Genomic DNA, 13670 nt, shown 5'->3' with positions numbered 1-13670 from the left:
ACTTCGGCTTTTGTACAGACATCCCTGCTTCCTGGCACAGAGAGTCATTTGTCACAAGCATTGACATGTTCTTTATATGATGCGATATGCATATCCGGAGCCAAGTGTTCTTGTAAATCCAGATCGGCTCATTTATCATTTCCACTATTAATGATATATACAGCTGCATTACAATGAACAACACAACAAAACACAGACTGCACATTATGCAAATAAATGGTTTCTACAAAAAAAGGATCAAAGAACGTTATGCTAATGAATAAGGCTAAAGAGGCTGCGCTGGGTAGCGAGCTGTATGAACAAAATATGGAGACTGAACTTCAGTGACACAAGCTATGAATGAACAGAAGTATATCGGTGTCAATAGACAGTAGAAACAGGGAAATTAAGGGAGATAAAACACACAACAAAACCTGTTATAAGCATCCATTGAGGTTTTCTTCAGCTCTTTCTCAAAAGCCTGAATAACTTTTGACAAAAAAAAAATGCACCAGGGGTGACTTGAGGGCATCCCATGACTGCTCTGAATCTAGTGCAAGGTGAGCATAAAGCTGCAATTTAAATACTGCCTGCCATAGTCAGGTTTTAAATATCCTTAGCACCTTGTGCCCCTCACTACTCCATAACTTACACTACTGAATGATGCACAACAACTCAGTGGCCAAAGAATGGCCATCTGCTACCCCTCGTGAATACAGCTCTGCTGAATGCAAGTGGCTCTGAATTCATCAGGAAGCTGTAAGCAGGAGTCTGCAGTTTAGTCATGTTTTATAGTTGTAAGCAGATGTGGTCAGTTGGCTAGGGAAGAAAACTTCCTTATGCTGTTGTGGAAACAGTAGGAATTTCTAAAAAGATTGCAGCCATCTACATCAGGATCATTTAGGGAGTTGCTGTACTCCGTACATGTCAACATTCTCTATATTTGGAGAACCTCCGTGATGACAGTATGGAGGTGGAAGGGCTAAACATGGATGTTGATTAGGTTTTGAACTCTTCTTCGATAAACGACTTGCTTATCTAGGGCATTTATGACAAGTCTCAATTTATCATAAGAGAAAAATTTGGTAAAAAAAATGTACCTCCCCACGTGTTATCAATCATGTGGAGATTCTGCAAGCCTCCTACAGTTCATTTATAAAGAAAAAGAGAGTCCTGAAACTTGATTATGCATTTCCCCCCAAAACACTCTGTTTATCCTCAAGTACATTGTATTTCTGTTTGACGTTAGCCTTTAAGTACTGGATTATAGATGGCCCAAGTAAAGGCAGCATTTATTTTCCACATTTATTAATGTATAGGATATGGTTTTAATTGTGAATGATGAGGATTTGAAAAAATAAAGAAGAAGAATGGTTTGAAATAATGTTTGTTTATACAGCAGTATTAGCAGAGGGGTTTTTGTACATATGTTCTAATATTGATTGACATGTTGAACCATGGTGAGACAATGGGCCATATTTGCAAATTTTCTCCATGTCTGCCATAGTTTGTGTCTATATCTAAGGTTTTTTTCTTGAAGACATAACAGGTTCATAACAGGTTGCAAGCATAACATGCTAACATTTTTATTTGTTAATTATGCCAGTGTATTTTTCCCACATAACAGTAACAGGGAAAATCTTTATACCATCATTATAATAGTAATTTGGCAGCCTGGACCTGGCAAAATTACTATTGGTGAAAAAAAAAACATTGGAGCTTGACAAATTGGCATATTTTACACAGTGTCATAATTATACCTGACAAAAAGACATAAATGTCTGTCAATGCAAAGTTCATTTGTCAAAACCCTTTTTACTCTCTTTTAGTACTCTGCCAATGTCATGGTAAATTTTTGGTTTTGGCTATAATTCGTCAAACTTGACATTTCCCACTCTAAAAAATATGCCACTTAGCAACAGAAGAACTTAATGCCTTTAATTATTGCCCGTTAGGGAAAGAGAAATATGCACAGAAGAGACATGGGTTTGCAACATACCTTTTTCACTTAAACTTTTATTAATTAACAATGTAATGTGTGCTAAACTTTGTGTAAGAAGCGTGTACCTACTTTTAGTAGCGTCGGTTTCAGAGCTTCCCCTGGACGTGCGTCCGTCAGCGTGTTTGGACGCGCGCATGGGCAATAGCACTTGCACTGCGTCTAGATTGACGTGTTGTTACGTCACCAAACGTGTTGATGTCACAATTGCCGCCAAAATGAAAACTGAAAAAGTGCTTTTAGTTTGGATTCATTGCCCAAGCTGTTTTTCAGTACTCCTGATTCAGCTCAAGCTATTTTCTGTATTCCTGTTGGTTTTTGACTCTTGCCTGGTTTTTGACTTCTGATTCTTGCCGCCTGCCACTGACCCTTGCCTGAACACAACTTTGACTTTGCCTAATACTTTGGTCCCGCGTTTCCAAACCAACTTGGCCGTGCATAGGATCCCTGCCTGCTCCGCAGCAGAAAGTCTGGGGCCCAAAAGGGCATCAGTGAATACCGGAGTTAGTAGGGCTCTCCTGCTACACCTAAGGGGTAGGTCCTGGCAGTTATGGGCTTCTCTACACTACTATCCATAACACTTTAGCACCTTAGTATGTATTTGTTTTGTACACTTACTCAGATTTTGAACACGCAGAGGCTTATGTGGATGTTATTGCGATTACTCCATTAGACATAATCTAGGTATAAACGCATCTCTTTATTTTAAATTAAGTTATGAAATTACCTTGCCCGTGCTGGAGATACAACAGCAGTGCCCTCCTCTTACTCTGAGCTGGTAGAACTTTGCAACATACAGGGTGCTGCACTGAATTCTGGCGAGAGGAGGCAAAATGGCACCCCAAACACGCTAAAGAAGGGAATTCAAGTAATCGTTGTAACCAGGAGGTGTATCAGTGTTGCCTATCCCTATATTTTTGGGCTTTAGTTGCCCTTCAGTCAGTTTTTCAGTTGATGTGGAGGTATATAAAGATATCGTTGTGGCAGCATAGCCATATTGCAAACATTCATAGTGCTAGGGATGATAAGAACAGATATCTACTTATTCTTATATGTTTATTAAGAAGCTGGACTCTTTTTATGGTAAGCCTGTATTCCTGTAAACCTGATCTCATTGTAATGGCCGGCCCTATCATTTATATAGCATTCCATTAAATCAAGGAAATAATATTAGATATACTTCAAGGGGGTTACTAAACTCTGAATGCAAAAATCACAAAAAAATTGATTTTTTTATAAAATCGGACTTTTAAAAAAATCACAAAATTTTCTGAATTTATTACACCCAGAGGATGGAAAAGTCTGAATCTGAATATCAAATAATCTGTGTAGGTCACTTGCTAGACTTTTATCTATGAGTCTAACAAAAATAAAAATGAGCAGTCATTTTTTTCACAGCTTTCATTAAACTTGCTTTAAAAGTTTTGCATTTTTGCACCATTAGTAAATAAATGTGGATCTTGTAAAAAATTGCATCGCATAATTCTTTTGGAGAATGTAATATGTTTTTTAGAAATAAAAACAAACATAAAAAGGGTCCCAAGAAACATGTGTGTTCCTGGAGGCAACTCCAGAAGTATTTTATAACAAAGCAGAAGTCTGCTGACATTTGCAGCCATTGGCTGTTGTTCATGGATACTACTATGTAATCCTCTGGGTGCCAGCAATTAAATTCTCTGTGAGGGATTGGGAAATGGATTGGTTAAGAACCTCTCGATTATGTCAACATAGGAAGTTAGATGTAGGACAAGTTAGGTAGCAGGCAGAAATTTATTTACACTGTACAGCTGTGTCTTTGGGAATGAAAAAGAACCCTGTGTTACCAATAGGCTGACCTACAGAACGAGACCCTGGAGATGCAAGAAATCTATGAAACTATAAATGTGAGTAATCCATTTTCACAGCGCATTTTAGAAGCTGTGTAGGACCTCAGGAGTGCCTTAATGGACTGAATGAAAATTCATCTTCGATATTCTCATACATGAGTTTCCAAGGCCACAACAGTTTGTCAAATAATGGAAGCTTCGCATATATGGCGTGTAATCAATCTTCTAAAGTATTTGAACCAACCTTAATGTAACCCATTTAGATTGGTTATTTTTTGTTACCCTAATTGTTAGGATCCCATCAATATTTTCGGCTACTTCGTTCGTATCTAATTCACATTCCTACACAGAACAATTTTGCCTGCACTTGCCCCCAGTAATAAAGTAGAAAGTCTATCAAAATATGTTTTGGAATGGCAACATCACAGATGTAATGAAGACAAGTTAGGTATTTTACCACTAACGTCTTTAGTAGATATAGATGTTGTATCATCCAAGATGGATGCAAGGTCAGAGACGGAGTTAATCTACATCTGAAGCTAATCTTCCAAATGATCACAAACTCAGATTCAACCAGCAAAGAAACAGCTTGTTTTCCTAATGTTTCTGAAGAAAATAACAACATTGCAACAGCACAAATCAAGACTAATGGTGGCCAGCAAAAACTAGACATTTTAAAAGTCAATTATGTCTAACTTATGTTTGGGATATACAATTCCTTTAAATACATTTCACAGCCTGAGGCTTTTAATATCAAAGTGATTACTCAGCAGCAGTAGAAAGCAGGATATTTCTCTATAGGTTGTATTTATGTTAATAACAACACATTCTGCACAGTGATTTGTCAAAGAGCCAATCGTTGCAAAAATGCTGAAGTTCCCTCTCATTCCTGTTATTTTTCATATACATACTATTATTTTATAGAATTAACAAATGGGAACATAAATGAAGTTCCCATGGCATTAACTGACCTTATTACAGTGATACATTACAAATGAATAAAGATATAGCTTCTATTTTTAAAGGGTAATGGTCTTTTAAAAATAGCTACATATGCATACTGTGAATGAAAAGAATCCAATTTTCCCCATATAATTCCAGCCTCAACGAGTCAGTAAAAGCCAGAAAGGGGTTTTGTTTAACAGCATAATTAAACTGACCTCATCGTAATTGCAGCTTCATGGGTCTTAGAACTGGAATAAACCTTTTAACAAATTCGACCTTCCCACTAAAAATTAAGAAAATAACCTCAGAGGCAAAGAAATTATAACAAATACTAAAAATGGTTTATCCCCCAGTGTCTAATGAATCATTTTCTACATCAATTAGTCAATTTCTATGTCCATTGAGAAGACTGTTTACTATAGACACAACCTGTGCATCCGTAAGTGCTGGGTCTAAATAGCACAATAAGCAGTCATGATTGCAACGATAAAACTATAGAAATGTCAGATTTCAATGCAATTTAATTTGGGTACTCTGTAGGTAATATGACATCCCACTAACTTCTATTAGCTGATCTATTCACAATGAAAAGCCAGTCTGACCATTCAGTTCATTATTATACATTAATGTGAGAATTACAGCAACCCTGCATTGTAATATTTCAGGGACAGCAACAGAATGATATACAATGCTATTAATACAGTAAGTCATACAAGTACATGTACTTACATACAAAGAAAAATATATAATTTTAAATTTTCTGGCCTTCATCAGTACAAACATTTTTGACTGAGTATCATAATGTCGCCAGCCATACATAAAAATAAGAATTTAAGTTACAACTTTTGCCAGATTCAGAATTTATGCAGGAATTCAGCTGAATCTTGCAAGATATGAATGCAGCCAAATCCTGATTGAGCCAACTACATCTAGGGGCACATTTACTATTGGTGGAATATCGAGGTTTAATTAACCCTCGATATTCGAAACTCAAAGTAAAATCCCTCGACTTCGAATATCAAAGTCGAAGGATTTACCGCATTTTGTTCGATCGAACGATTGAAGGAAAAATCGTTCGATCGAACGATTAAATCCTTTGAATCAGACGATTCAAAGGATTTTAATCTATCGATCGAACGATTTTCCTTCGATCAAAAAAACCTTAGAAAGTTTATGGGGACCTTCCCCATAGGCTAACATTGGTGCTCGGTAGATTTTAGGTGGAGAAGTAGATAGTCAATAGTCGAACGTTTTTTAGTTCGAATCGTTTGATTCGAAGTCGTAGTCGAAGGTCGAAGTAGCCAATTCGATGGTCAAAGTAGCCAAAAAATAACTTCAAAGTATTTTTTATTCTAATCCTTCACTCGAGTTTAGTAAATGTGCCCCCTAACTCTTATTTTCCAAAGACTTAATTGGACAAAGGAAGGCAAAGAATTTTGCTCTCAGAAGCTGAAATATGGAGTGTTTATTCAGATTTAGCTTTGAATTAATCAGGATCTCTATTGCAAGATTTTCATTGTCTCCGGCAACATTCAATTGTAATAATTCTACCTTTACTGGTTTCTGGCACAAAAATCTATATTGCATCTTCTGGAGGGTAAAACTAAATTCATGCACTGTTTCTACATTTCCAAAAGCTGCTTATAATTTGTGCTTTAAATTTTAAACTGACCAGAAAGCAATGCTCTAATTCTTGGTAGCGTTTGTTAATGAAAAATGGTTGTTTAAACACAAAAACACAGTGCTAATGAAGTCATTTAAGGACATATTTACTAACATTTGGATTTTTATTTTTTTCACAAATCATATTTTTTATTATTTCCCTGTAATTCTAAAAATTCAACATTTACGTAGCAGTAGAAGTATTAGAACCATGAAAAACTTTAATACAAAACTGCACCAAGTAAAAGCTGTTGATGTCCTATTGAAGTCAATGGGAACTGCACTGATACTATTAGACCATTTTAGGCTTTTCTGATTTTTCCCTAGTAATTGTCTGAAAAGCTGAAAGATTTCACTAAGGTTCATGAGCCACTAGAATATTTGACATAAATCAGTCCTCACACCAAGACAAAAACGTTTTGTTTATTGAAAAAGTTGAAACCGAGTGCTACTGAAAAAACTGATAGAGCATGTCAAAGGTGATAATTTGGTAAACTTGAGTGGTATATTTTATCCTGAATTGTTCATTTGTAGTTATATGACATACAGATCTTGATTTCATCATTTCAGGTTTCCAAGTACTTGTATACACAGGCTCTGGTCAGATAACAACTGTATGGAAAAAGTGGTGCCATGCAGGGTTCATGCAATAGAATGCACTAATTAGACATTTTCCCAGGGGTTGTTATACACCAAATTTGGAGATATATTAGGCTACAAAGTAACTTTTATATTATTTGCACCTTTCATGACCAGTACTAAATATAATCATATTTACTGTGTTTTATTTTACGTCATAGTCAAATAAATGTAAAGACTTGGAAAACTGGTAACATGCACCCTTTATATATATTTGTAACTATCTAGGGCTTTTATATATATATATATATATATATATATATATATATATATATATATATATATATATATATATATATATATCTTCAGTATCCGCACTCCAATCAAGCAATCTCAGGGGTGCACGGGCAATTCTCAATCATATAATCAAAGTTTGGAATAAAGCATTCCTGGGCCAGCACTTCCCTTAGTGAAACAAGTGACTTTTTATTTTACACACATTACAGTGCTCCAACGTTTCGATCCCTCTTGGGACCTTTCTCAAAGTTCACAGAAGATGTGTGATAGGTTCTCCCAGCATAGATTGACCATCAATACTAGAAATAAAACCTTACCAGTATCTAGACATTGTATTGAAGTTGGACACTCAGCAGATGATCTAAGGCTCCGGGTCATACAACATATTCCACCTTTGAAAAGAGGGGGAGACAGAGTTTTGGCCCTTAAAAAAGCTGAAGTCCGTGGATACATAGATTGGACTCACTAGCCCCAAAAGGACTAAACAAAGATTTTGATTTACATCTTTTTTTGTAATAACGATGTGTTATGGATGCTTGTACATGTTAGTATATGGATATGTATATAGCTTGATTATTTACTCTTAACTTTGAATTTTGGCACTATAGGTTGCCATCCGATGCTCCATAGAAACTAAAATGTGAATGACGTCTCTGCTTTTCATATAGACATGCTGCGCTTGAGAGCACGTCTCCATGGCAACCATATACGTCATTTCCATCTTCTTCCCCAGCAGGCTTGCTGAATGCAGACATTGTTTGTCAGGACACGGAGTATCATGAACCAGCTTGAGAAAGGGGGTGATATGCCCCCGAAACGTCGCAACGGCTCATGACTCTGTACAGAATGGTCTAAAGACTAACACCTACCGTGTTTTCGAACTGCACAGATCTTTATTTAAATATGCTCTTGAATTTACCCATACGTATGGAATGCTGCATTACATTTTAAGTGTTTGAAATAAACGCTACGTTTTATACTAAAGAGTGTGACCCAGTTGGAGAACTGTATACTTTAATCGTGGAGTGACTCCCCATGGACAGGGTTTACGCACTTTATCCCTTGAGTTCTATGAATTAGTGCATAACATATGTTGGATTGTTATTTATATATATATATATATATATATATATATATATATATATATATATATATATATATATATATATATATATATTATATATATATATATTGTCAGTGGTTAGGTGGCAAGGACTAGTTTTTCTGGCAAAACAGCACATGGCACAATCACAACTCAGTGTAGTATCTTTCAGGCAGTTTATTTTCACTTGCAACAAATAAAAAGTCCAAAATAAAATTATTTCCTGTGTCTTTTCCCCAGACTGAAGCTCCCTGTTCTGGCTTGAGCTGCCTTTTTAATTATTCTGCTAGGAACCTGAGAGATATATAAGCTCCATCCTGGACTTTACCAGGTATCCTTATATGACCATACCACAATATACAGTATATAAGTCATATATATAAGAAGTGCTTCCACAGGATGTTTTATACAAAAGAGTTGTCATAAATTAAACAACGAATCAAATTTAAACTGAAAATATGACTTAGGCTAATGGAACACAAAACTGACTTCTGCAATTTTATCCGCTTCATTTTTGTGCAACATACCCAAAATCACCCTGTCACCTCCTGTTGTGATAAATGCCAATTGCCTGAAATGTTCCAGCACTGGCACTTATCAGACGATCGCAGCCTGAAAACGTGTGCCATAAGCCTTGCAGCAACAGGTTTTCAAATGTCATTGCCATTTAAAAATTGTTATTAAAATCATTCATTGCTCTTGGCATAGCCTAAAATTGTTGTCTGGAGGCAAAATGAGTATTAAATATACATTAACCAGTGCAAAAAATGAATAACAGGAGTGTTCAGAGCATTTACTAAATATTTTAATATCTTTTTAGCTAAATGAATATGTACATTAAAAAAGGACAAAACTCATCAGAAAGAAATATTAACAAAGCCGATATATCATTTAATACAGAAAAGTAACATTTTCACTGCTGTGCACTACAACTCCCATCCTTTGGCTCTTGAGGGATGGTGGGAATTGTAGTTGCCGGCACACTGAGTAATAGTTTGATATCCCTGATTTTAACTCTTCTCTGCAGTGTTTGGCCCTTTTTAGGGCAATGCACACACGTCACCGTAAATAAAGGAACTTTCTTTGATTAAATAATTATAAAGCAACTATAATGATCTAAATGAATAAAATTGCAAATAATTAAATTGTTCAAGGCTTTGCTGGGAAATGTGTTTGTTCTTAGTTACTGGCATTTCTTTGTGTCCCAACATGCGTTATAAATCTGCCAGGCCAACAACATCTAATTTAAATATTCTGTATTGAGTCCAAAATGCAATGAAATAAGTACGTGTTTCCATTCTCACCACCAAAGCCAGTTACCTCCTATAATAACTTGTGGCATAATTAACGCCCTGTAATAACAATTACTGAATTAAAAATAACCATATTAGACTTTTATGATCTTTGATTCTTTTAGAAACGATAAAGCTAGAGTTGGCCTTGTTTATGAATAGTCAAGGTGCAAAGAGCAATTGTTCTTTCAGCAAAACACTTTTCCTGTCTTCTTTATTCCCATGTCTGATGCAACTCTTTGCCCCTCCAGTATGAAGTGCAAAAGAACCGCACCAGGCTGTAAATACTATGCACCGTTGCCTGCCATGGAAGAGTCTGCATAATGACAGGAGAAGTGTGCAGTATAATGAGCAAAGTGCAAAAGACAAACACAAATAAACTTTTTTTTTAAAATTCTTGCAATACAATGTTTTCTAAGCTTAACAGATGCCAGCTAAGTAGTATCCACCACAATATGAGCATTATGCATTAATATAGATAAAAATTTGCACCAATATTGATAAAAGTTGCACCGCATTTTTTCTGCATTTGTGAGAGAATAGAGTCACTTCTGGTGTGTCAATGGCATTCGCGTCAAATTGACTTGGCACAAATCAGTTGCAGTTAGTGACGAAACCCGCTAAAGGAAGCATAGAATAGGCAGGTAATGTAGGTAAAGCCAGGGCTCCCTCGCATTAATATGCACAAGTGCATTCAATTCATCAAAGTAGGCATAAGTAGTACAGGAGCATGTATAGACACAAGTATCATTGCATCGATTTTAGAGATTTGCACTTGTGTGCTAAAATGAGCAATGGCAACCCCAGAGAAAAGAATTGGGTATGCAAGCCCTGTATTTACTGCTAAAGTAAAATCATTTACTGCTAAAGTAATAATCTTTTTCTCCATTACACCAGACTCTAAAGTGTATCCTATTTGTGTGTACCATGGTATCTAAAATGTTACTGACTCAGATATCTGCCTTAAACTGCCCATACAGAGCTAGATCTATTCATGTGAAGGTTCTGGGTCTGGATGTGATTCGCCCACCCATGAGCTGGGCCAGATTGGGCAGATCCGATCCGACCTTCCAGTCTACTCGATCAATATTTATTTGTAGTATATTAGGAAAAATGAAAAGGTATTAAACGAAAATATTATATAAAATTCATATGCCTGTGAGTATATCACTATTATATTTAGCTCAAGGTGATCTGGAAATAACTCCTTGAATGCACTTGAAAGACATATTCTTTTCAATATTACAGTACACTGTAACATTGTTCTTAGATATTACTGGACCCACTGGGCTGCATATTCTTGGATGAATTGTGGCATTGAAAAACATGACCAACTCACATGAATGAATAATTATACAGTTTAACTCTCAATTCAATTTTTTTTAAGCAATGCTTGTCGTCTTTTCAAATCCTACTTCGTAGATAATTATGCTTTCTGCTTTTATTATGCCTATTTTTCTATGTCAGGCTTACAAAATGTCTAAGATAATTTTTTTTTTTATTCTTATAAAACTCTACTTATGTAATAAATACTATTGTTTGATATACAAGCAACATAAAATAACATTCTAACTGGTGGGAGGCATAATACACTGTATGCTATGCAAATAAATAACAGAAAAAGATTTTCTATAGCCTATTTTCGATCAAGACAACGACATATCCAATAAACATGGACGAACAATGTTGAACATCTCTAGTATTCAGGGAGTGTCTATCAGTGCCATATAATAGCTGTGCTTAGCACCATGTATGGTAAGAGTTAAAGGACATTAGAAGTTGGAAACAAAATGTGTTTACTTCGCTACTATATTTTCATGTCTTTATCTAGGTCAGTTTTAAAATATAGCCTTTTCTCTTTTGTTGGCTTGAAACAAAAAAAGAGACCCCAATCCTCTTGCTAGAGACATGGAAGCACTTCTGTCTGCTGAGTGGAGTGGCAGCCAATGGGAATGATAGTACATTTTTGTCACATTACTTATTGGCTTTTGTCTGCCCAATAGAGAGGAGGGTCTATGGATTGAAGCAGCAGCTCTTGTTTTACTACAAAAGAGATCGACCTATTGCATTTTAAAACCACTAAACAATTAAGTGGATTGCAAAGTCACTTTTTCAGCTCCGCAGTGGCAAGATCATTGCACTTTTCTTGTAACTGTAGATCCCCTTTACAATAAACTTTAATGCCATTATTTGCAAAATACAAAATGGTCTTCTCTTTGATTTTTTTTATTCAGTAGTGGTTGTGTCGAGGGTTAAACAAAATGCTGGAGCGAGGCAATCTGGACGAGCTGCAGCTCACACCGGAAGACTCTTTGATTTTTTTTATTCAGTAGTGGTTGTGTCGAGGGTTAAACAAAATGCTGGAGCGAGGCAATCTGGACGAGCTGCAGCTCACACCGGAAGAGGAAGATTTCATGGTGAATTGTGGCACTACAGGAAATAAATACCTGAAATGATTACAGAAAAAAAAGGTCCATTAGAACAGGCAGCATTTTGTATTCATAAGAGAAAGTCATCATAGAGGTGTTCAGCATTGTAGCAATCACAGTACTCTGGCTGCAGTGTTGTCAAAAGCTGCTTAGGGCTCTCAGATTAAAATAAGAACATTGTCTATAACAGTAAGTGAAATAGACTTTTTTTTATGAGGCTGATTAAATATGTCTGATTAGTCCTGATAAAGTCATGTTCTATTTTCTGTAGAAGGGTGGCTAATGTAGCATGGGAAAATATAATAGGAAGAAATAAAACTGCTTAGAAATAACTATAGCAAATGTTATATGCTGTGTTTTTCTCATTTTGCTCTTCTTCTTCTTAACTCAATGTTAGAAATCCTACATTTTAATAAATTCACATTAATTCTATTAGCCTAAGACACCACACACTGCATATGTTTACAGTATCTGTTCCATTGCAGTATCTGCAACTTAATTTCATGTATCTTTATTATATGGTTTGCGAAGCATGCTTGAGAAAGGGGCTCGCCCCGAAACGTTGCACGTTCGCACAAATAAATAAGCAAGGGGTTACCCTGCATTGCTATGTACCTCGTGTGCCAGTGTATCTGTATATGTTCCATAAATCAGGACACCTTATTCTCATTAATTATTATAGTGGGGTTGATCAGACTATATACATTTATCAAACTTTTTTCAGCCATGTGTGCGTATATATATATATATATATATATATATATATATATGTGTGTATATATATATATTTTTTATTTATTTATTTATTTATTTTTCCCCTCATGCAGCATTCTCTGGGGCTGAGATGTGTTTGCTCTCCGGCTCTAATTTCAAGGGTTTCTATATTCTTTCTAATCCTGTCTTAGGAATTGAAATTATCCAGGCTTTAGTGAGGAATCAAAAGTCTCATAAAACAGAAGTTGTGTCTGAAGCAAGGCACAAGGTGACGGCCTTAACAAAAGATGACAAACCCCTTATATTTATGTATAGGCTGTAGTACAATGGAAAAGTTGAAAGTAAGACAACACCTTTTTTTTGCATGTCTAATTCGGAAAGTGCCCTCAGGTAATGCATATAAACTGGCAGTGCAACATAAGAATATTTGCTTTAATGTGCACAGGCAATAGCTTGCAAAAACACTAAGTACTTTACACTCAGTTGAAGTATTACACACACAATTGACTTTTATGCTGACACACTGGTTACTTAAATTACTTTTAAATGTTTTTTAATTTGCGATTCAATTACGCTCCAGTCAAAAAGGTGTTTTCCTATTTTTCCTTGATCTATGCTATTTCTTCAATAACCCTCAGATGTGGATCATATTGTATCAGCTGGCGAACTATGAAAATCTTCATTTCATAAACAGTCATTCTTCTAATTATTTTTCTTGGGAATAGAAAAAGCTCACTATTAATATACATACTTCTAGCATTGGTTTATGTTGCTATCATTTTCTCTGTCTTGGCTCTGTGCCCCTCCTTCCTTTAAAAGGAAATCAATATATGCAATTTCTATGCA

The 13670-nt window shown here is 35.7% G+C and overlaps 1 protein-coding gene across 2 annotated transcripts in view; it reads right to left on the bottom strand.

Annotated features, from left to right (window-relative positions):
* Positions 1 to 9176: 9176 nt before the first annotated feature.
* ttll7.S (tubulin tyrosine ligase like 7 S homeolog) overlaps positions 9177 to 13670 on the bottom strand; it is a 148604-nt gene continuing 144110 nt past the window's right edge. For both annotated transcript variants that reach the window (XM_041561283.1, XM_018260701.2), the window contains one exon: positions 9177 to 12128. Coding sequence is in view for 1 of the 2 variants with exons in the window: in XM_018260701.2 (XP_018116190.1) it covers positions 12008 to 12128 (121 nt within the window). In the remaining variant the exon portion in view is untranslated. The remainder of the gene's footprint in view (positions 12129 to 13670) is intronic.

This window comes from Xenopus laevis, chromosome 4S (assembly GCF_017654675.1).
Source record: "Xenopus laevis strain J_2021 chromosome 4S, Xenopus_laevis_v10.1, whole genome shotgun sequence".
NCBI classification, from domain to species: Eukaryota; Metazoa; Chordata; class Amphibia; order Anura; family Pipidae; genus Xenopus; species Xenopus laevis.
Note: the sequence above shows the minus strand (reverse complement) of the source record. Positions and strands in the feature narration are given on the sequence as shown.